The following is a 24950-nucleotide window of genomic DNA, read 5'->3' as shown; positions in this document are numbered from 1 at the left end:
AATGTCTAGATGCAGTGTTGGCACATAAGTAGCACATATTGCTAGCTAGCTAGCTAAGCTAACTACCTTGCTGGCTAGCTAGCCAGCTAACGTTAACGAAGTGAGAATGTGATGAGGACAGGGCTGCTTGCTTGGTGAAGAGTACTTTGATTATTTACTTATTAAAATACGATGGCTGTGACAAGTTACTCACTGACAAACCACCATGCCTACTCCTTCTCACATTGTGACCTAGGGCTGAATGATGTTCAACGCAGGCAAGCATTGAAAATGTCAAAAAAATGTCAAAAACATGTCCACAAATCAGCAGATTTTTTAAATTCTATGTATATAATATTGGTGCTTTATTTCTGGAATAAAGGCTGATAAAAATATTTATGTGAAAGGCTAATATATGACGATAATATTGGTCAACCAATTTATCGGTCGGGCTCTACTCAAAACACAATTTAAACAGAAAGAATGATATACAGGAAATACTTATCCTATTCCAGAAATATATAATATTACAAAGGAAGAAGGTAAGAAAATTCAACTTACCTCTTATTGGGTCTGGCTAAGAACCCACAAACCAAAATATCCTCAAGAGTGAAGACTTGGAAATTACAAACTTCAGAAAATATTTTTAAACCTCAAATACTCAAGTTCTCCTGCAACAGGGTTATGAAATTAAGATCCTGGGTAATTCCACAGTAACGGAATTGTGCTGAGATTCAGATGTTTCACTTAAAATCTATGCCAAACAAAAAACATTGATTTCAAAGTTTAACTAACCATACAACTCTATGCAAAATTTACACTGAACATAAAAAAAAAAAACATTTACTGGAAGAATGGGGTGTCAACTATCACATGACACCTTGATCACATCTATACTAATGCTGCAGAAATATTATTTAAAGCTGTATGGTTGAGAGGGAGGAGGCCAAAGGAAGGGCAAATAAGTCTGGCTGCACGAACGTACTGCAAATCGAGGAATTATGTGACTAAACTGAATAAAAAGAAGAAACGATACTATGAAACAAAGATACATTATATAAAGAATTATAGTAAAAACTTTGGAGCACCTTAAATAAAAAAATTGGCAAAAAAGCTCCATCATTCATTGAATCAAATGCCTCATTCGTCACAAACCCACTGATATTGCAGACTACTTTCATTATTTTTTTATCGGCAATATTAGCAAATTTAGGCATGACATGCTAGCATGCCACCGACACTAGACATCCACGTATAACTGAGGAAATTATGAAAGACAAGCATTGTAATTGTGATTTCTGAAAAGTGACTGTGGAAGAAGTAGCAAAAAATATGTTGTCTATCAACAATGACAAGCCACCTGGGTCTTACAACTTGGATGGAAAATTACTGGGGATAATAGTGGCCAATATTGCCACTCCTATTTGACATATCTTTAATCTAAGCCTACAAGAAAGTGTGTGCCCTCAGACCTGGAGGGAAGCAAAAGTAAAGCCCCCTGTATTGGCTCAAATAGCCGACCAATCAGCCTGTTACTAACCCTTAGTAAACTTTTGAAAAAAATGGTGTTTGACCAGATAAAAATGCTATTTTACAGAGAAATTGACAACATAATTGCACCACGCTTATAGGTAAGGACTTTCAACATACATGGCACTTACACAAATGACCGCTGATTGACTGAGAGAAATTTATGATAAAAAAATAGTGTGAGCTGTTTTGTTAGACGTCAGTGCGGCTTTTGACATTATCAATCATAGTCTGCTGCTGGAAAAACGTACAGTACCAGTCAAAAGTTGGGACACAACTATTCATTCAAGCTGTCATCAAGGCAAAGGATGGCTACTTTGAAGAATCTCAAATTTAAAATATATTTTGATTTATTTAACACTTTTTTGGATACTACATGATTCCATATATGTGTTATTTCATAGTTTTGATGTCTTCACTATTATTCTACAATGTAGAAAATAGTTTAAAAAATTAAGAAAAACCCTTGAATGAGAAGGTGTGTCCAAACCTTTGACTGGTACTGTATGTGTTATGGCTTTACACCTCTGCTATATTGTGGATAAAGAGTTACCTGTCTAACAGAGCACAGAGGGTGTTCTTTAATTGAAGCCTCTCAAACATAATCCAGGTAGAATCAGGAAATCCCCATGGCAGCTGTCTAGGCCCCTTACTTTTTTCAATCTTTATTAATGACCTGCCATTGGCTCTAAAGCCTGTGTGCCTATGTATGCCGATGACTCAACATTATACACGTCAGCTACTACAGTGAGTAAAATCAGTCCGTTTCAGAATGAGTGGCAAGAAATAAGTTAGTTCTAAATATTTCTAAAACTGAAAGCATTGTATTTGGAAAGAATCCTTCACCAAAAGCCTAAACCTCAACTAAATCTTGTAATGAATAATGTGGAAATTGAGCAAGTTGAGGAGACTAAATTGCTTGGAGTATCCCTGGATAGTAAACTGTCATAGTCAAAACATGTTGATCCAACACTAGCTAAGATGGGGAGAAGTCTGTCCATAATAAAGCTCTGCTCTGTCTTCTTAACAACACTATCGACAAGGCAGGTCCTACAGGCCCTAGTTTTGTCGCACCTGGACTATTGTCCATTTGTGAGGTCAGGTGTCACAAAGAGGGACTTTACAATTGACTCAGAACAGGGCAGCACAGCTGGCCCTTAAATGTACACAGAGAGCTAACATGAATCATACGCCTGTCAGTCTCTCATGGCTAAAAGTAGAGGAGAGATTGACTTCACCAGTACTTGTTTTTGTAAGAAGTATTGACAGGCTGAATGCACCGAGCTGTCTGTTCAAATGACTAGCACACAGCTCGGACAACCATGCATACCCCACAAGACATGCCACTAGAGGTCTCTTCACAATCCAAAGTCCAAAACAGACTATGGGAGGCGCACAGTACTACACAGAACCATGGCTACATGGAACTCTATTCCTCATCAGGTAACTGATGCAAGCAGTACAATCAGATTTAAACAACAGATAAAAATACATCTTATGGAACAGTGGGGACTGAAGAGACACAAACACAGGCACAGACACACGCTTACACATACACATGATAAGACACACACTCTACACACATGTATACATGGATTTTGTATTGCAGATAAAGTATGTGGTAGTAGAGTAGTGGCCTGAGGCTACACACTTAATGTTGTGAAATGTGTTATGAAATGTAATGTCATGTAATGATTTAAATTGTATATAACTGCCTTAATGTTGCTGAACCCCAGTAAGAATAGCTGCTGACTTGGAAGCAGCTAAATGGGGTCCTTAATAAATACACAATTACAGATTTGTCCAAAATTAAACATAAAACATTACTTTTCTGTCCTTGCAGTTATGGCAGTGTAAGTTGTATTCATATCATAGATTAAGCATTAATCAGTTAAATTAGACATTGAACTTGAACCCTGTAAGAATCCTGGATCCAGCTGTCAGACAGTTTTCGTATAGAGATCTCAGAAATGCAGTGTAACCACTTAACATTTTTAGCCTCCTTATGTTGGTGAAAACAGTTTTCATGGGCACACAAATCTATAATAATAAATGAGATTGAACAATCAAATGCTTCTAACCAAAAGAGTCCCCTTACATTGATACTTAAAACCTAAATCGAATACTGTCATTAACGTAATTGTTTAATTATTATGCAGAATACTTGTTGGATGCGCATTTGGTGTCGAGCTGTTTAATTATGCCATGATATTTTCACACATCATCATCTGATCCAGACATGAATTAGCGCATGCAATCCAACAACAGCCCAAGTGCTGGGAAAAAAAGGTGTTGCAAGGAATGTCCAGAATATGTTGGTGTCTCATTCGTTACGCTGGTGAATACTTAGATTGTGCCTGGATCCACGTCGGGTCTAATATCTCTAGCGAATTGAGGTTGATCATCTGTTGTTGTCTGCTTAATTTACAGAAAGGGTCTCATTAGATTTAACAGAGAAAGCATCAAGGTAATGAGTTCATGTTTTCGTGTGTTTTTGTGCCTTGGACACTTGCGCTCAATTGTGAAGGATATACTATTGCGCAACACCCAATGATCTTCCTGATCAAATCACATGGCCTAGTGGGTTTATTCACACTATGATCTGGTAATGAAATAACATGAGAAATACATTTTGTTTTCCATGTTACACCTGCCAAATACAAGGGGCTTGAAGTAACCTACTTGAACTTGAATTTGGAGCTCAGAAATTAAAATACTGGAATACTGTAGGCCTACCTTGAAATCAGACATTTCCTCAATTTGCTGCTTGACAAGTCCTTGTAATTATTGTAGCCAATTTATAAGTTCCCCTGCTCCCTTATAATTATCTGTAATGTCATTTTTGACCAGTTTTTGTGAGCGATGTGGCCACTTTTGTTTTTTTCCCCCGACGCTTTAATTGAAGGGTGGTCTTAGTTGCCATACAACTAAGTGAGGTCATTATGAGGACAACATCTAATGTTGGCTTGAACTTGGCTTTCCATACAAATCCTTCCATTAAAGGAACCTGGTTTTTGGTCACTTTCTCATGATAAAAACAGCGACGGTGAGATTAATGCTACCGCTATTCATGCCTTAATTATGTGTGCCTGCCTCGGCCATATAGCCTACAGAAGAATCGGCACCCATGCATCCAATCTATTTAGTCAAGCAATGTCCACATTATTCTCACATATTTTAGAATTTAACAATAATTGTCATATCAAGGCCTAAAAAAAATGATGATTCTTAAAGTGGTAATGGCCTACTTTTTCTTTTACACTTTTTGCATGCTTTTTGGGGGGAGGGGGGGGTGTTTGGGCCTATATGTACAATTACTTAAATTATACATTTGTATAACATTGGTCCTTGAAAAGTACAGTAAAGTTATTGAAAAAGACCCTAAAGTCTTTGAATTTGACTTGCCAGTCAGTATGAATCCTGCTTATGCTTATCCTGCTATGGTGTTGTATAGGTGGTGTTATGGGCCAATTTGAATTTGTTATTATAATTTACATTTAAAACATTTTGAAATGTTGATCCCAATGTCATACATTGGCCCCAATTTTTTTAGAAAGACCCTTGTTTAGAATGACCTTTGACTGTTGTAAACACAGTAGTAAATCTACTCAAGCCAAATGCTAACGTTGACACCTAGTGGTGACATTACAAAGGGCATGTTACTGCATTTCAATGCTTATTTGTGAACAGTGCAGTTTCAGATTTACTTTGAGACAAAGTTTAATTTATTCAGCCAGCCACCCCTTTTGGTGGTTTAGCACAAACACTTTTGCATACTTCTTATCCACTGGCATAGACAGACACATCTTTAGACACGTGTCAATGTTAGCACTCATGCTGCCAAACATACCCTCGTAAAACTGACTATCCTACCGATCCTTGACTTCGGCGATGTCATTTACAAAATAGCCTCCAACACTCTACTCAGCGAATTGGATGTAGTTTATCACAGCGCCATCCGTTTTGTCAGCAAATCCCCATATACTACCCACCACCCAGACCCGTATGCTCTCATTGGCTGGCCCTCGCTTTCGTCGCCAAACCCACTGGTTCCAGGTCATCTATAAGTCTTTGCTCGGTAAAAGCCCCGCCTTATCTCAGCTCACTGGCCACCATAGCAACACCCACCCGTAGCACGCGCTCCAGCAGGTATATCTCACTGGTCATCCCCAAAGCCAACTCCTCTTTGGCTGCCTTTCCTTTCAGTACACTGCTGCCAATGACTGGAACAAATTGCAAAAATCGCTGGAGTCTTATATCTCCCTCACTAACTTTAAGCATCAGCTGTCCAAGCAGCTTACCAATCATTGCACCTGTACACAGCCCATCTGTAAATAGTCCACCCAACTACCTCATCCCCATATTGTTATTTATTTTTTTGCTCCTTTGCACCCCAGTATCTCTACTTGCACATTCATCTTCTGCACATCTATCACTCCAGTGTTAATGATACATTTTAATTATTTTGCCACTATGGCCTATTTATTGCCTTACCTCCCTTATCCTACCTCATTTGCACACACTGAATATAGACTTTTTCTACTGTATTATTGACTGTATGTTTGTTTATTCCATGTGTAACTCTGTGTTGTTGTATGTGTTGCTTTATCTTGGCCAGGTCGCAGTTGTAAATGAGAACTTGTTCTCAACTAGCCTACCTGGTTAAATAAAGGTTAAATAAAATTAAAATAAAACATTTTGCAACACACAGTTTGAAAAACCATGTAATCAAACGAAGCTTAGGACATGATAATGTTACATTGAAACGAGCATCGGTGCATTAAGTCGGATCAGTAGTGCTTTGAAAAAAGCATTGGAGAACTCTTGCCTGATAAAGAACCTTTAAAGTTAGGTGGGGGGTTAATTATCATATTCCCCAGCATGCTCTATTGCAGGTTGATTTTTAGCATTGTTTGTTTCAATATCTATGTTTTTGCATTAATTAATCTCATGACACTCAACTATAAATAACATACATTTTTCTTGCAATTCTATACATTTTGCCATGTCTAATTTGTATTCATGTGATATTTAAGTGACAAAAAAATTACAACAAAATCTATGTGCTAAAAAAACGAAATAAAAAAACGTTCGCTGACATGGGCTAGTTGATCTGGACATTTCTGACAAGTTATAAATAGCTCTCTAAGGTAAGGAATGACTACCATGACAAGAGGAACTGATGATGCACTAGCCAATTTCGAAATTGCACCTTGTGCATTCTATTATTACAACTTTTAAGAGTATGTTTAAAGCCGGACTTAGTTCCTTAAAAAATACATTTTTGTTTTTTGGGGAAATAATGAAAATAATGTATTATTGAATTAATGTCAGTTGGTTATTGTTTCAACATCCTGTTTGTTATTTTTGTTGTATATATCTTGCACAGTCGCCACTGTCTCGTCAGCTCATTCCCCTCCTTAGCTGTTAATATGTTTTGAGATATCCATCGTGGGGATTTGCACCGGCTTTCCTTGCCTCCATACTGCGACGGCCTAGCTCACAATATGAAAGGTCAATTCACCTGTGGGCCTAACTAGCTTGACAGAATTCTATCTATTAGTAAGTAATCTCTATAAAACTGGTAGGGCCTAATGCTTGGTTTATATATAGTATGCCAGCATAAGACAAAAGCTATCAAACTGGAAAAGGTTATACACTTTTTTATTTTTTTATTAAGTCCTTTGATCCCTGAGGCCATTTTTATCTCTTCTTAACTTGAGAGTTAACACTTTTTTTTGCCTTTGTTGATCATGAAATCCATATTGTGCTTACATTCTGAATAATTGTATCAATGTCTTTTGATGACATCTAGTGGTCAAACTGAAGAAGTGGTGGTTCTTCAAAGTATACAATTTCATATCTAATTATTGTCCATTTAATTGACCCTTTAACGGTGTGTCCGGACTTAAGCCTACTGACAACCACATACGGCTATTTAACCTGGATGAACGATAGCCTGGGTGGAAGTCTGTTTGTGCTTTAGTTGTTGTGATGACGCAGGACTTGGCTAAAGCAGAAATAGACTGTTACCCCCGCGTTTGATAAGATGGAGAGGAAGGATGGAGGCACGCTGAGCATGATAACAGGAACAAAAGCAGATGTGGATTGAGGGGTATCTAACTGTCGGGAAAGCAGCATTGATAGTAATGGTGAATTCGGCCTTCATCGACGCCTTGATAAACGACGTCTGGGTGGAGGGAAACCAGCTAATCCGGCCTCCTAACCAGGGGCGGAGCCAGAGGGGTGTCCGGGGTGGCACTGGACACCCCTAACATCTGACTGGCCACCCCGGGTGCCACCCCAAAATGTAATTCGCTACTGGCAATTTGATGCTGAATGACATCTCATTTCACCTCTTGTTGAAAGAAGCATTTATTTTGACGTTTTCAGATCGAGGACGAGGAAGAGAGAATATTAACGTTAGTCGCGAGATACAGAAGAATCAGAAGAAGAAGAACATACAGAAGAAGAAGCGAGAATATTTCCACAGCTCCACGAGCTCTTTTCACAATTGGCGAAAGCATCATATTTGATGTAAGTTTTAAGGTTTAGCATCGGGTTTAGGTTTCCTGAACAACTTTTACGAAAGTTGAGTCACTGTGTAAGTTAACGTTAGACCTTTGGCTCCATTAACAGACAGTTAATCAGATGAGAGAGATCGGTTCCCAATTTAGCATAACATTATGTTTACATCTGTGCTAGTAATACACACATACACAGTGCAGTGTCATAAGTTGCAGCATACGAATGTTTAGCTAATGTAGGGTAACTAGTAGGCTACCGCTCTCACTGTTCAGAAAGTTAACCTTCGGCAATTGGAAATGCATTTACTCAGTTAGATTTTCGTACTTGAACTCAAAACGAACAATTGCTATTATCAATCTGTTAACGTTACTCAAAAGATTACCACAATTTTCAGATAGACTGTTTGCTATCGTAAAGGTGTGAGAAAGTATAGCTAGCTAAGTTACTGCAGAGTAGGGTTAGCCATGATCTAACTAGTAATTTAGGCTGGTAGTTGTTTTTAAGGAACAGTTATGATAATGGGGATTTGTAATTAAGACTAAAATGTGGGCAATTGGATGCTTAGATGCAACCATAGACTGTCTTATTTTTGCATAGGGTCAATTAAACATGAAAAGAAAGGGAGAGATATCATACTTATTTTTAAAGAAGCACAAACAGACCCCAGCCCTTGCATCACCACCGGACCACAGAGCAGCTCCCTACCTGAGACTAGTCAGAGTCAGTGTGGTCAGCACCCAGTCTACCACCACCAGGTGAGCCAGAGCTGCCAGGAGATTTCATCGAGCCCCTCCCAACCGCATCAAGCATCAGATATGGACCCAATGGTAGGCTAGGCCATATACTTTAAACTACACATTTTAGTTACAGTAGTAGCTGTTAGTATCTAATCTTGTGGATCCCTTATTTGTGGATCCCATTTCCATTGAGATATGACACATTATTTAACGTGTATTTCAGACATTTCAAGATCCAGAGAAGAGGGTCCTGTACAGCCGTGTGAAAACATTTCCCAGAACTCAGCATGGTACTAGGAAAAGGGCTTTCAAACAGAAGTACTTACATTAAAACAATTGCAGATGTGCTCCTATTAACTGCCACTCAAAATATAGCGCAGAGAGGTCATCGAGAGTTTGATGACTCTCACAACAAGGGTCATTTTTTGACAACCTTAGAAGAAATAGCAAAGCACGACCCTCTCATAGAGAAAAGGATGAATGCATGTGGCAATGCTAAGTACACAAGCCACCAAATCCAGAACAAAGTTATTGAGGGTTTAGCTAAAATGGTACAAAGTGAAATAATAAGAGAAGTAAAAGAAAGTGAAGTGTTTAGTGTAATTGCACATGAAACCAGAGATGTAAAGAAAAAACAACAAATGTCTTTAGTTGTGAGGTACTATTACAACAGGGCCATCCACGAAAGCTGTTTACACTTTCAGTCAGCTGAAAGCTTAGATGCAGCAGGTCTCACTAAAATGATAGTTGATTGCCTTGAAAAACATGGTCTGGACTACAGAAATATTCTTGTGGTGCAAGGCTATGACGGTGCAGCCGTCATGAGCGGAAAGCATTCTGGTGTGTCTGCACGGATTAAAAACTGTGCAAAATTTGCATTTTATGTGCACTGAAATGCACATTGTTTGAATTTGGTTCTTGTCGATGCTGTAAAATCAGTGTCTGAGGCAGTTCCACTTTTTTGCTCTCCTGCAGAAGCTTTATAACTTTGTATCTGGCTCATACGTTTATCTCAAGTGGCTTGCAGTTCAGAAAGAGCTGTATCCACACCAGCAGCCCAGGGAACTACAGAGACTTACGAATGTAAGGTGGGCATGTAGATACATGGCATGCCGTAATCTGAGGGACAGGCTTCCAGCAGTTCCGAGCGTGCTACAGGATATCACACTTGAAAACAGTGGTGATAGATCAGTGGAGGCAAGGGGCCTTCTTTCTCAGATAGATTTGCATTTCATAGGGCTTTTGGTTACCTTTTGTACAGTGCTTGGTGATGCCAAATGTCTTTCTGACATGCTCCAATCAAGCTCTCTTGGCCTAGCAAGGGTTGTGGATCTAGTAGGTGCCCTTACAGACACATTACAGGACTACAGAAGTGAGGGTTACTTTGGAGAACTATGGAAAGAGGATGAAGAGATTGCGGAGCACTGCAAAATAAGTGTACGAACAGTGCGTAAAAGACAGCCTAAAACCACCTTAAGATTTCACGACTCATTGATGATAAGCACTGTAGGACAGAAAAATAGTGACCAAAGTGATGGTGGGAGCTTCCAAAGAGCTATCTTTTATCAGGTGCTTTACAGTCTCACAGCTGAGCTGCAGAGGCGTTTTTCAAAGAATTGCGAGATAATGCAAGGGGTCCAGTCTCTCAACCCAAAGAGTACAACATTCTTGAATGAGGAGCCTCTGTTTGCCTTCGCTCAGACCTTTGAGTCAGATTTAGAGGACCTCAAACATGAGGTTCATCAAACCAAGCGGCTTCTTGATAGGAGAGAGAAAAGTGGAAGGGACAGACCGTCTACTCTCCTTGACTTTGTTGTGTTTCTAGAACCTTATAAAGAGGTCTTCCATGAGCTATTTCGACTTTGTAAGATTTCTGTTGTTACACCAGCCAGCAGTGCTTCTTGCGAGAGTGTTGTCGTGCTTCAGAGCAGTGCTTCAGCTTTAAAACTGATTTAAAACACACCTTAGGACAACAATCGTTGATGACAGATTAAGTCACCTCAGAATTCTCGGTGTTGAGTCAAGGAGGGCACGCTCCCTCAACGTGGATGAGTTTGTGGAACATTTTGCCAGTTCTCACCAGAACCGCAGAATTATTCTGTTTTAAATCTACCTAGGATAATTTGACACTTAGGCGGTCCCTCTGCTCATGATTAAAACCTGCGCTGTGTACTAGCTAGTACACTGACATTCTAAAATGATAAATCCAAAGGGTATCATGTCACACAGATTTAATTTGGTCTTGATTAGGCCAATTCCAAAACTTTTCTTTGCTATTAGTTAACATAATATATATGAGCATAAATATGATACTGGAAGTTTGTAGTATTGATGGACACCAAAATAATTTATATTTTTCAAGTCCATTTCTGCTTGATACCTGGTATGTCAAATTGCAGTGTTTTTTAATAAATGTACTTTTTTGTAAATAAACAATGCAATTTATGTAACACACAAATGCTATCTTATCTCCTTGGTGCTTGAGCTTTATTTTCTGAAAATATTTTGATGTTCAACACTTATAGACCCAGATTATATATTCATGAAAACAGTGACCCAAGTCTCTCCAGTGTGTGTGTGTGTGTGTGTGTGTGTGTGTGTGTGTGTGTGTGTGTGTGGTTGTGTGTGTGTGTGTGAGAGAGAAAGAAATTGAGCTGCAGTTCTGAGGTAGAGACACTGACTATTCATAGTATGTTAAATAATTCTAGTGAAGTAACCTTCTGGACCACACTATCTGCCTCATTGAAGAACTCCGGGTTAAGTGAATTATCACTTCTTCCTCTAATCAGGAATCATAGGATTCATTCATGCTCCTTAGATGCCAGGTTAGGGTTACACACTAATTTTCTGTCATGGTCTATGGACACCCTGAAGTAGCCTTGGCCACCCCCTGGCCACCCCATGTAGAAAACTCTAGATCCGCCACTGCTCCTAACAATAGCTGAAGTCTAGAAGTGCAACTACAATGATCAACTCCGTTTGAGCAGTGTGTTCAACATCATAATCGTCACTTTACGTAATAGTGCATCCTACAAAAACCACATGCTATTTAATAACTGCACAAATCATGGAAAAATGCATGGGGAAATGCTTTCATACCATCATTGGATGTGTCGTGACAGACATTACCTGGTCAAAGTGGCGTGAGATCAAGTACTAGTCGATGCGAATAATCATTTGGAATTTTGCGGTCTCATTTTCTGGTGTTGATTCAAATGTGTATTCCTTGGATGTGCAATTTACTGCAGAAGCTAGGCCATACACCATCAGCGTGCAATGATACATCTAGTATGTTTGACTGTGAGTGAAATCCCAGAGCATGAAAATCCTTTGATGACATTACGATGAGCTGTGTTGCTGTGACAGATTCCGACACGCTGTACTCGGGATGACAAGGACGTGTTCCCACACAGGCCAAGCTGGTGTCATAAGATGTTGCTGTCTCACTGCTACCGTATCCAAATACTGTATGTTGATTTTTATCTGAATACATAAGTACACACATAATCGTGTGTTTGTGTGTTTACCACTGGATTAGATGCATGATTCATTTCACAGTTTGTCACGGTGTGGTGGCTTTCTTTGTGCATGTTGGAGCCTGGTATCAATTAACCCATACTCATGATTAGTATTGATTACATTAAATCATGTTATTCATGTGTCATTTTAAAGGCACTTATTAGTGTCAACCCCTCCACTGAGTTTCAGTATGGTGTAACCTATGCACTCAGACTTTTCTAACAGTCTAACTAATTTAGAACACTATTGAACTAGAGGATCCGCCTCTTGATGTGCTGAGTGTGTCTCTTTAAATCTTGTGGGTGGGTGTAATTCTTTCCTTCCTTCTCTCTCGTCCGTTCTCTCTCCCTCTATATATATATACTGTATATATCTTTCTGTCGGCGTTAGCTGTCGCGTTTTGTGAACTAATCATCATTGCTAAAGCTTATAGTAAAGAACGCATGGCAGCCAATCGGGTACTCGTTTACGGAGGAAGAGGCGCACTAGGTAGCAAAATTGTTCAGCACTTCAAATCCAAAGGATGGGTGAGTAGCGTGCTATAGTTAATTTTTTTTTTTTATAAAGAATACATATAGAATATAAATACGAAAGATTGTGCGCTGTTGCTTGCCACGGTGTCTATTTGCAATAACCACATGTTAAGTAGATGATATGGTAAGAAGCAAGGGAAAGGAAATGAATCCATATGAAAGTGTCGTCATTTAACGTTGAACGATGCCAGCCCAGAACTTTCAGAAAACATATCATCACTTGCATGTTGAATAAATTGCCTACTTTGCAGGATAGTTCGATACCATCATCCTATTTTCAATTGCTTCTTTCTTTTCCAACAATAGTGGGTAGCCAGCATCGATATCGTTGCCAATGAGGAGGCAAACGCGAACGTGCTGGTGAAGTTATCGGAGTCATTTACCGAGCAAGCAGGGCAGGTAGGAGGAGCGCGCTTTCACCTGCTCTCTCTGTGATGTTGACAGTGTTGACTTAGGCAATGATCCAGTGTCAAGGGAAACGATCATTGACTTTCCATTTGCAAAACGCTGGATAATTACTGTAATATCTATGCCACGATCGGAAACTCTACTCAGTGGTTATGCTATTGCAAAGGCCTATAGGGGGCTATTCTATTCATTGCCATATTGAATGTGTCTTTTTAAAATGCAAAATTAAATTGATTTCTTTGTTGTGGCAGCTAGATGTCAACAAATTGTAAACACAGGAAGTGGTGACATTCCAATTGATAAAATATATATTCAAATAAAATGTTATATTAGCAAAACAGCCAGAGCCCTTTTTCTCTTGCTGCAGGTGACAGCAGATGTGGCACAGTTGCTAGGGGACCAGAAAGTAGATGCCATCTTGTGTGTGGCAGGTGGATGGGCAGGAGGAAATTGCAGCTCAAAAGGTCAGAGTTCACCAGCATTTTCCTGAGATATCATCAGTTCATTTTGAACACACACACTGATATGATTACTTTAAAACCAATTTCCCCTTAGGCTGAATTCTCAACAGGGATGTTTGTTCGTGCCATTGTATAGGTTTCTATTTAGTTATGTGTTCATTCATTATTACTATGTTGCTCCTCAAACAAAATGTTCTTGTATGTATGTTTTAGACTTGTACAAAAACACAGATATGATGTGGAAGCAGAGTGTGTGGACCTCTACCATCTCCAGCCACCTGGCTGCTGTGCACCTGAAGCAAGGGGGACTGCTGACTCTGGCTGGGGCTAAAGCATCACTGGGTGGCACTAGTGGTAAGATGCCACATACCTCTACTCTCTACTGCTATTCTGTTCTTCTGGTGTTCTAAAATATTCTACTGGTATTGTAATTTATTCTATTATGCATTCTATTTTCTCATGTAATGTTGTCATACTGACCCTGTTAGATTGTGCCTCTGTTCCGACCACCCTTTCATTCCGACGTTGATGTCCGAGGGACTTTGGCATACATCTACTGCCGTCACGATTTAGGCAGCCAAAACAAATAGCAGCTTATGTCATCAAACACTTTGTAAAACATGTAACCCATGGGTACAAATAAGCCTATGACATAGGAACTAAAATATGAGCAACATGTTTATTATGATATACATAGTGACATTTCACGATGTCGGACAATTATGAGGAGAGAAATTGTTCCTACTATTATTTTTTTTCACACAACGCTGTCTGATATTTTAGACCCTGTATGCATGTGAAGGTACCTATAGGACCAAGGACTCATGCCATTCCCTGTGTGGTGGGTTACCCATACGATGGCCTTGACAACAATACAACTCCTGACACTGGGGCACCTAAAATCCCTGATTAGCAGTCGCTACAAAGCTCCCGCTCTCATTGGCTGTCAGATTGGGGAGGAGAATGAGTCAGCAGAATTTGGGTCCTGCACATGTGGACATGGTTAGAGTGTGCTGTGCTATTCTCCTATTGCAATGTAGCTTACTAGTGATAATCTAGACAAAGGCCAGGAAATTGCAGAGATTTCCCTGAGGGGGGTTGGTTTATTTTGACAGTGGTATGTCTAATATTAATGGGAGATGTTTCCTGTAGTTTAACTCCTCTGTATGCCAATATTTATTTTTATTAAAAAAGGTTCTACAGTATTTTCCCTCAGGTAATGCTCAGAGCTGCCTTTAGGTGAAGTGTGTGAGTTTTAGAAATACATCTTTTAAAACTACTTTTCATTTTATAATGTAGGGAAAGCATTTACCTCATGCCTTATCAAACATTGATTGCCTTAGGCCTGTTCAAAAGACAAATGCTCTGTACTATTGACAAAAAAACAAGACAGTGGAAGACCGTAGTAGTAGTGCTTAAAGATTGTGTGTGTTTAGGGGTTATCTGTGCTTATATTTTAACTTTATTTTAGCTTTAATACTTTACCAGCTACTTGTGTGTCTGATTTACTGAGTTCTCAATATTGATATACTGCCTTTGGGCAGTTTGGGTTCCAGTGGTGTCTTAGTCTTACAAAGCCAGATGCAGACGAAGAGTAGGCTACATTGTAAACATTCCATTGTGGACTAAAAGCTTATGGGTTGATTTGGGGTTAAAGACTGAGGTTAGTTAACCATGTGAGCACCCTATGACCCTTATCCTTCACCCTAGATTTAAAAGAGAGGTTGAACTGTCAAATAACATTGATTTAACTTTGGGTGATTCAGCACGCAAGTCTGTTAATCCTCTTTGGGGAAATAGATTCTCAGCACACTTCCTATGAACCATCCTAAATGCAATTTGGAGCACATCTATGCAATCAAATACGATATTCTCTCCCCAACGAAAGACTGTGTTCCATTTCATTTCAAATATGTTCCAGTTTAGTAGTACAGTATCTTGGAGAGAGAACAACAATTTAAGGAAGAGCTAACTCTCCACCCCTTTCTCTCATTGGTCCATTCTTCAAATGTAGCTGTGGCATGCCTCCACTGTTTTATATGAGGGTGGGGAGAGCATATTACGTTCTTCAAAGAAGTGTTTCTACGTGGAAAATGCTGCGTATTGTTTCCAGATGCTACAAACACAAACATTGAAGGGAAGTCAAAAGCAGTCATCTCTCAATACAACTGTAATGGGCAAATTCTGGGAGCCAAAAGCACCTGGAATATTTGTCCATAGTATATGAACAGGAAATGTGTTGTGAATGTATGTTACATCATAGTATATTTTGAGGTCACCAGCTGAGGAAACTATGTTTGTAATATCACATATAGTACCAGTCAAAAGTTTGGACACACCTACTCATTCCAGGGTTTTTCTTTATTTTTTTTTATTTTTTTACATTGTAGAATAATAGTGAAGACATCAACTATGAAATAACACACATGGAATAATGTACTAACCTAAAAAGTGTTAAACAAATCAAAATATATTTTAGATTTTAGATTCTTCAAATTAGCCGCCTTCATGACAGCTTTGCACACTTGGCATTCTCTCAACCAGCTTCACCAGGAATGCTCTTCCAACAGTCTTGAAGGAGTTCCCACATCCTGAGCACTTGTTGGCTGCTTTTCCTTCACTCTGCGGGCTAACTCATCCCAAACCATCTCAATTGGGTTGAGGTCGGGTGATTGTGAAGGCCAGGTCATCTAATGCAGCATTCCATCACTCTCCTCCTTGGTCAAATAGCCCTTACACCGCTTGTAGGTCTGTTGGGTCATTGTCCTGTTGAAAAACAAATGATAGTTCCACTAAGCGCAAACCAGATGGGATGGCGTTTCGCTGCAGAATGCTGTGGTAGACATGCTGGTTAATTGTGCCTTGAATTTTAAATAAATCACTGACCGTGCCACCAGCAAAGCACCCCCACACCATCACACTTCCTCCTCCATGCTTTACGGTGGGAACCACACATGCAGAGATCATCCGTTCACCTATACTGCATCTCACAAATACAAGGCGGTTAGAACCAAAAATCTCACATTTGGACTCATCAGACCAAAGGACAGATTTTCACCGGTCTAATGTCCATTGCTCGTGTTTCTTGACCCAAGTAAGTATCTTCTTTTTTTTGTGTCCTTTTGTGGTCGAATGCAAAGACCACCACTAAGGCCTGATTCACCCAGTCTACTCTGAACAGTTGATGTTGAGATGTGTCTGTTACTTGAACTCTGTGAAGCATTTATTTGGGCTGCAAATTCTGAGGCTGGTAACTCTAATGAGCTTATCCTCTGCAGCAGAGGTAACTCTCGGGTTTCCTTTCCTGTGGCGGTCCTCATGAGAGCCAGTTTCATTATAGCGCTTAATGGTTTTTGCAATTGCACTTGAAGAAAGTTCTTGACATTTTCTGGATTGACTTACATTCATTTCTTAAAGTAATGACAGACTGTCATTTCTCTTTGCTAACTTGAGCTGTTCTTGTCATAATATGGACTTGGTCTTCTACCAAATAGGGCTATCTTCTGTATACAACCCCTACCTTGTCACAACATAACTGATTGTCTCAAGATTTGTTTAACACTTTTTTGCTTGCTACATGATTCCATATGTGTTATTTCATAGTTCTGATGTCTTCACTATTATTCTACAATGTAGAAAATAGTACAAATAAAGAAAAACCCTGTAATGAGTAGGCGTGTCCAAACGTTTGACTGGTACTGTGTATTACGTGTATTACTTTGTAACACTTATTGTGTATATTTCATGTCCCTTGTTATAATGGTGAGATTTATTGGTGTTTTTCCTCTGCTTATCTGATTTGGCTGTTTGTATAAATGACAACTCACCTATCCAGCCATCTCTCCTAGATCACCCTCCCTCTCTTCATCCCTCTGTCTTTCTCTCCTCAGGCATGGTGGGCTATGGCATGGCCAAGGCAGCAGTCCACCAGCTCTGTCAGAGTCTAGCCGGAGAAGACAGTGGGATGCCCCCTGGAGGTGTGGCTGTAGCCATACTACCGTGAGTCATCTGATCGCCTGCCAAGTTTATTTCCTAATTAGGAATAGGAAAACCCTGCGCTCATTAGAAAGTCGTTGGGAGTTGAATTTTTTTTGCAGAAACAGAGGTCAAAGGGTAAATAATGAAAAGAAGGAAATCCTTTATTTTGTAAGCGATGTCACAGTTGTAGGTGTACTCAGATACAGATTTGCCTGTGCTAAAAGGAAGAAGACTCCCTCGGTCGCTCTTGTATTCACCTCGTGAGCATCTATCTGTTTACACTGTTTCATTGATTAACTGATGCATGTAAAGCCCTTTTTTTGCAATGTCACTATGAGAAGCCTGTATCTGGGTTTCATTGTCAATATTCTCAGGGCTCTGTTATGGTACATTCCAATTACATGAGGTTGGGCTGAGGCCACCTGCCAGGCTACTAATAGCTGTCACATATGGTTAGCATTACCCCCGTGACTTGCAGTTCTTCTGCACTACCAATACGTATAGGACGAGAGTTGCTTAGTTCACTGCAACTGTGTGCACATTGAATAGACTGTAGACTGCAACTGTGCACACACATGAAAGACTGTAGACGGCAACTGTGCACACACAAGAAAGACTGTAGACTGCAACTGTGCACACACAAGAAAGACTGTAGACTGCAACTGTGCACACACAAGAAAGACTGTAGACTGCAACTGTGCACACACAAGAATAGATTGTAGACTGCAACTGTGCACACACAAGAATAGACTGTAGACTGCAACTGTGCGCACACACAAGAATAGACTGTAGACTGCAACTGTGCGCACACACAAGAATAGACTGTAGACTGCAACTGTGCACACACAAGAATAGACTGTAGACTGCAACTGTGCACACACAAGAATAGACTGTAGACTGCAACTGTGCACACACAAGAATAGACTGTAGACTGCAACTGTGCACACACAAGAATAGACTGTAGACTGCAACTGTGCACACACAATAATAGACTGTAGACTGCAACTGTGCATACACAAGAAAGACTGTAGACTGCAACTGTGCACATTAAAACATGCAACTAATACAACAGATGTCTAAAATCATATTTCAATATATGTAAGTGTTTATGTAGCAATTATCTTGCTCATCTCAAAATGTAACTGTGAAATCAAAGAGGTTGTTGGATGCTCGCTGGCAGTAAATAAGACAATAGAGATATCATCTCTACGCTTTAGCTTTGCTTTTGTGTTTTAATATGTAGACAGGGGGATTACATGAGGCTGTTACAATCAGTCCAGGGCAAGATCCTCAGGCCTCAGGTCAGTTCCTACGACTGCCAGATCACTATCATTTAACTTGATTACACAGGGTAACCTTGGATACGCCGATGAACAGGAAGTTCATGCCTGATGCAGACTTTGGTTCCTGGACACCGCTGGAGTACATTTCAGAGTGAGTGCGATATGGTGGATGATGGGTTGTTAACATTACTGTTTGAGATCAACTAAATATCAGATAAAACAAACTTAAAAATTAAATGTACAGTATATTTCTGCTTTAAGACCATCATTAGGTGCATTCCAGGGTAAAGAACACGTATCTCTTGATCAATGTATGACTATAATTATAGACTATCTTTTTATTTAAGAAAATTGCTGTATACCAGTATTTCGCCAGAAGATGGCAATGCTGGAAAATAGCCTACTCAATTGTATTGTTAAAATCAACACCTTGCCAAAATATATGTAGAGCCAAATGTCTGGTTTGAATAAAACTGTAATGTGATAAAAATATGAATTTGATGGACATATTAATCAACTAATTATCTTAAATGATTTGGACACTCTTGGCTTCTATTACTTACAAATCCTCTTCTCAGGATTTGCCCAAATGTCTTGTAAATGCGATGTTAACTATATGAATGTAATTTACATACACAAACATAAATGAGCTATACTTTCTTTGTGGGTCTATTCTAAGCTAGCGTATGGAGTACCCTAAAGTTTGTGTTCCTCTATTCATGTCATCTTAGACACAGACCGCTGAGTCTCCAGTCTCTCCTCTGTACCGTGGTAGAGACTAGATGGGATTTTATCCAGTTTTATAATCCCAGAATTGTTGGATGTCATTAACCCTGCAGATTAACAGTAGGAACAGATGAGGGTCAGGAAGTATAAATAGAAGCAATGGGAGAGGGCAATTCAATTATCACTTTGATACAGTCTCTGCTGTTTCTCAAATGTCCGCTTGATGGCCTGGAGTATGGATGTTGACTGACGTCCGAGTAGGCCAGTGTTGTAGTACTCGAGTCCAGGACTCAGGCTTGACTCGGACTCAAGTCACGATTTTTATGACTCATGACTCGACTCTGACTCAACCAGTGATGACTCGGACTGTGCTCCCTGTTCACTCATGACTGCATGGCCAGGCACGACTTGGACTCAGACTTGACTATTGGTGACTTTGTTGTCAGAAATAGCTGGTACTCGCTGTTTATTATCTATGCATAGTCACTTTACCCCTACCTACATGGACATATTACCTCGACTAACCTGTATCCCTGCACATTGACTCGGTACCGGTAATCCCTGTATACAGTACCTTCGGAAATCGAAAATGGATTCAAAAATATATATTCTCAGTAATCTGCACACAATGGCCCATAACAACAAGGCAAAAACTGTTTTTTAGAAATGTTTGCAAATGTATAAAAAAACACCTTATTTACATAAGTATTCAGACCCTTTGCTATGACACTCGAAGTTGAGCTCAGGTGCATCCTGTTTCCATTGATCATCCTGGAGATGTTTCGACAACTTGATTGGAGTCCAGCTGTGGTCAATTCTATTGATTGGACATGATTTGGAAAGGCACACACCTGTCCTATATGATGTCCCACAGTTGACAGTGCATGTCAGAGCAAAAACCAAGCCATGAGGTCGACGGAATTGTCCGTAGCGCTCCGAGGCAGGATTGTGTCGAGACACTGATCTGGGAAGGGTACCAAAAAATGTCTGCAGCATTGAAGGTCCCCAAGCACACAGTGGCCTCCATCATTCTTAAATTGGTGTTTTAGAACCACCAAGACTCTTCCTAGAGCTGGCCAATCGGTGGAGAAAGGCCTTGGTCAGGGAGGTGATCAAGAACCCAATGGTCACTCTGACAGAGCTCTAGAGTTCCTCTGTGGAGATGGTTGTCCTTCTGGAAGGTTCTCCCATCTTTGCAGCACTCCACCAATCAGGCCTTTATGGTAAACTCCAAGTAGGCTGTCATGTGTCTTTTACTGAGGAGTGGCTTCCGCAAGACGGAAGCCACTCCTCAGTAAAAGACACATGACAGCCTACTTGGAGTTTCCCAAAAGGCACCTAAAGACTCTCAGACCATGAGAAACAAAATCCTCTGGTCTGATGAAATCAGGATTGAACTCTTTGGCCTGAATGCCAAGCGTCATGTCTGGAGGAAGCCTGGCACCATCCCTAAGGTGAAGCATGGTGGTGGCACCATCATGCTGTGGGGATGTTGTTCAGCGGCAGGGACTGGGAGACTAGTCAGAATCAAGGAAAAGATGAACGGATCAAAGTACAGAAAGATCCTTGATGAAAACCTGCTCCAGAGTGCTCAGGACCTCAGACTGGGGCGAAGGTTCACCTTCCAACAGGACAATGACACTAAGAACACAGCCAAGACAATACAGGAGTGGCTTTGGGACAAGCCTCTGCATGTCCTTCAGTGGCCCAGCCAGAGCCCAGACATCTCTGGAAAGACCTGAAAATAGCTGTGCAGCAACACTCCCTATTCAACCTGACAGAGCATCAGGGGATTTGCAGAGCAGAATGAGAGCCCCTCCCCAAATACAGGTGTGCCAAGCTTGAAGCATCATACCCAAGAAGACTCAAGCCTGTAATCGCAGCCAAAGGTGCTTTAACAAAGTACTGAGTTAAGGGTCTGAATACTTATGTAAATTTAAATTTAAATTTAATAAATTAGCAACATTTTCTAAACCTGTTTTTGCTTTGTCATTATGGGGTATTGTGTGTTGATTGAGGTGGGAAAAAAACAATTTAATCAATTTTAGAATAAGGTTGTAACGTAACAAAATGTGGAAAAAGTCAAGGAGTCTGAATACTTTCCGAATGCACTGTATATCCTCGTTATTGTTATTATATTGTGTAACTTTTTTTCATACTTTAATTTATAAAAAGTTGTATAAAAAATATATATAAATATTTTTTTTTAAGGGCTTGTAAGTAAGCATTTCACCTTTTGTATTCAAGGCATGTGACAAATAAAATGAAAGTCTCTCTCCATTGCATAATTCAACATGCTAGCTACAACAGCACATGTCGGATAGCTACTGTAGCTCCTAGCCTTACCAATGTGCAAGACCATAGGTCTCGCTTTTAGCACTAACACGGGACTCGTGACTCGAATATATAGACTCTGACTGGGACTCTTCCTCGAACACAAGGGACTTGGGACTCGAGGTTTAGTGACTTGACTACATCACTGGAATAGGCTAGCTCATGAAAATGTGTTGTTGAAATAGGTAATTGGCTAACAAGAACTCAAATCACACTAAGAGGCACAGAGATACTGTATCTACAGTACCAGTCAAAAGTTTGGACACACCTACTCATTCAAGGGTTTTTCTTTATTTTTACTATTTTCTACATAGTAGAATAATAGTGAAGACATCAACACTATGAAATGACACATATGGAATCCTGTAGGAACCAAAAAAGTGTTAAACAAATGTAAATATATTTGCGATTCTTCAAATTAGCCACCCTTTGCCTTCATGACAGCTTTGCACACTCTTGGCATTCTCCCAACCAGCTTCACCTGGAATGCTTTTCCAACAGTCTTGAAGGAGTTCCCACATATGCTGAGCACTTGTTGGCTGCTTTTCCTTCACTCTGCGGTCCAACTCATCCCAAACCATCTCAATTGGGTTAAGGTTGGGTGATTGTGGAGGCCAGGTCATCTGATACAGCACTCCATTACTCTCCTTCTTGGTCAAATAGCCCTTACACAGCCTGGAGGTCCTGTTGAAAAACAAATGATAGTCCCATTAACCGCAAACCAGATGGGGATGGTGTATTGCTGTGGTAGCCATGCTGGTTAAGTATGCTTTGAATTCTAAATAAATCACTGATAGTGTCACCAGCAAAGCACCATCACACCTCCTCCTCCATGCTTCACGGTGGGAACCACACATGCAGAGATCATCTGTTCACCTACTCTGCGTCTCACAAAGACACGGCGGTTGGAATGAAAATCTCAAATTTGGACTCATCAGACCAAATTACAGATATCCACAAGTCTAATGTCCATTGCTCGTGTTTCTTGCCCAAGCAAGTCTCTTGTAATTATTGGTGTCCTTTAGTAGTGGTTTCTTTGCAGCAATTTGACCACGAAGGCCTGATTCATGCAGTCTCCTCAACAGTTGATTGTGAGATGTGTCTGTTCCTTGAACTCGGTAAAGCATTTATTTGGGCTGCAATGTCTGAGGCTAGTATGAGACTCTAATGAACGTATCCTCTGCAGCAGAGGTAACTCTGGGTCTTCCTTTTCTGTGGAGGTCCTCATGAGAGCCAGTTTCATCAAAGCACATTAATGTTTTTTGCAGCTGCACTTGAAGAAACATTCAAAGTTCTTGAAATGGTCCGCATTGACTGACCTTCATGTCAAAAAGTAATGATGGACTGCCGTTTCTCTTTGCTTATTTGAGCTATTCTTTCCATAATATGGACTTGGTCTTTTACCAAATCTTCTGTATACCAACCCTACCTTATCACAACACAACTAATTGTCTCAAACGCATTAAGAATGATAGAAATTCGACAAATTCACTTTTAACAAGGCACACCTGTTTATTGAAATGCATTCTAGGTGACTATCTCATGAAGCTGGTTAAGAGAATGCCAAGAGTGTGCAAAGCTGTCTTCAAGGCAAAGGGTGGCTACTTTGAAGAATCTCAAGTATAAAATACATTTAGTTTTGTTTAGTTTTTTATAGTTAAACATTAGACAACACTATCTCCATAGTCTCATCCTCTTATTTTTCTTTCTTCCAGAACTTTCTTCAATTGGGCCACTGGTGCAGATCGTCCAGCATCGGGCAGTCTGATGCAGCTCACCACTGTGGGAGGCAAGACACAGACCCTACCCACGCAATAGAGGAGAGGGAGGGAGAGAGAGACAATGGGAGAGAGGGCTAGTGAGCGGAATGGTTGGGAGAGACTGTGATAGGGTGGGTCGGGAGGGTTAATATGAGTCACAGGGAGAAAGAGGGGATGAATGCTTGGTTGAAGATGTTCCCTCTAAGAGCTATTATCAGTATCTCATAACAAATTGTTTGTATTTTTGTGTCTTTTTGATGTGGTTTTAATACCTCTGTCTCAATTTGAATAAAACTCCATGTGAATCATAATCTGATTTAGTAATATGTGAGAGACAATCAAAATACTACGACATCACCATAACCTTGGTACTTTAAACAGTGGAAATGTAATACATCAGCTGAAAACAATCATAGAAAAGCAACACATTTAGGGGATTATGGATTTGTAGCAGTTTCACCACCGCCAAAATCCTGATTTTTATCCCTGCCCACCCCTACCCCCAAATAATATATTTCATTGAATTGAATTGGTTATAATTAGACTTATTCGCCTTCCATTAAATACATACCATTTTGAATGGGGTTGGAGACCAGTTACAGTAAATTCTTTACCTGCCTTGTTTGAATTGTTCTAGCGCATGGTCATTTCCAGTGACATGCTATAGCATTCACCACCAGGTGGTGCTCATGGATAACAATTCACCTCACCAGTCAAATGATCCATTGTGTGCCTGAGTGCGTTTAGACAGGCAGCCCAATTCTGATCTTTTGCCCAATTATGGGCAAAAGAGCTGATCTGATTGGTCAAAATACCAAGTAATAGAAACAGATCAGAAGTGGGCTGCCTGTGTAAATGTGTTGGTCACAAAACTAACTATAAAGTAATGTTAACACATACAACATATGAGTGGATTTGGCCGAAAACAAAAGCCAATAAAGAAAAGGCAACATACAATAAATGGGCTCCACTGTAAATCTGAGATTTATTGATTGATTTTATATGCCAGTTGAAAGAAATACATACACACAGTATAAAAATGTGACCGGAATATCACAAAGTCAGAGACTTATTTCCATTATGGTTCCTTAAAAAAATCATTATAGATTCAAGTTTCTTGGTTTCATTTTATATTATAACCCCAGGCTGCTGATAAAACGACTGATCAGTGAAT

General features: G+C 39.9%; 1 protein-coding gene across 1 annotated transcript; it reads left to right on the top strand.

The window, feature by feature from the left end:
- Nucleotides 1-12620: 12620 nt before the first annotated feature.
- On the top strand, nucleotides 12621-24087 carry LOC139581108 (dihydropteridine reductase-like). The gene is made up of 7 exons (XM_071410527.1): nucleotides 12621-12820; nucleotides 13133-13225; nucleotides 13602-13698; nucleotides 13909-14049; nucleotides 17586-17694; nucleotides 19024-19107; nucleotides 23732-24087. Exons 1-7 carry the CDS (start codon nucleotides 12737-12739, stop codon nucleotides 23832-23834), a joined length of 711 nt encoding a protein of 236 aa, XP_071266628.1. The 5' UTR covers nucleotides 12621-12736; the 3' UTR covers nucleotides 23835-24087.
- The last annotated feature ends 863 nt before the right edge of the window (nucleotides 24088-24950 follow it).

Source organism: Salvelinus alpinus, chromosome 7, assembly GCF_045679555.1.
Source record: "Salvelinus alpinus chromosome 7, SLU_Salpinus.1, whole genome shotgun sequence".
Lineage (NCBI taxonomy): Eukaryota > Metazoa > Chordata > Actinopteri > Salmoniformes > Salmonidae > Salvelinus > Salvelinus alpinus.
This window is presented reverse-complemented; position numbering and strand designations above follow the sequence as displayed.

Excerpts from the sequence above, each read along its gene's own strand:
- LOC139581108 (XM_071410527.1), top strand. The coding sequence starts at position 12,737 with ATGGCAGCCAATCGGGTACTCGTTTACGGAGGAAGAGGCGCACTAGGT. Across the intron at positions 14,050-17,585 it reads ATCACTGGGTGGCACTAGTG|GCATGGTGGGCTATGGCATG; the intron begins GTAAGATGCCAC and ends TTCTCTCCTCAG. Across the intron at positions 19,108-23,731 it reads CCGCTGGAGTACATTTCAGA|AACTTTCTTCAATTGGGCCA; the intron begins GTGAGTGCGATA and ends TCTTTCTTCCAG.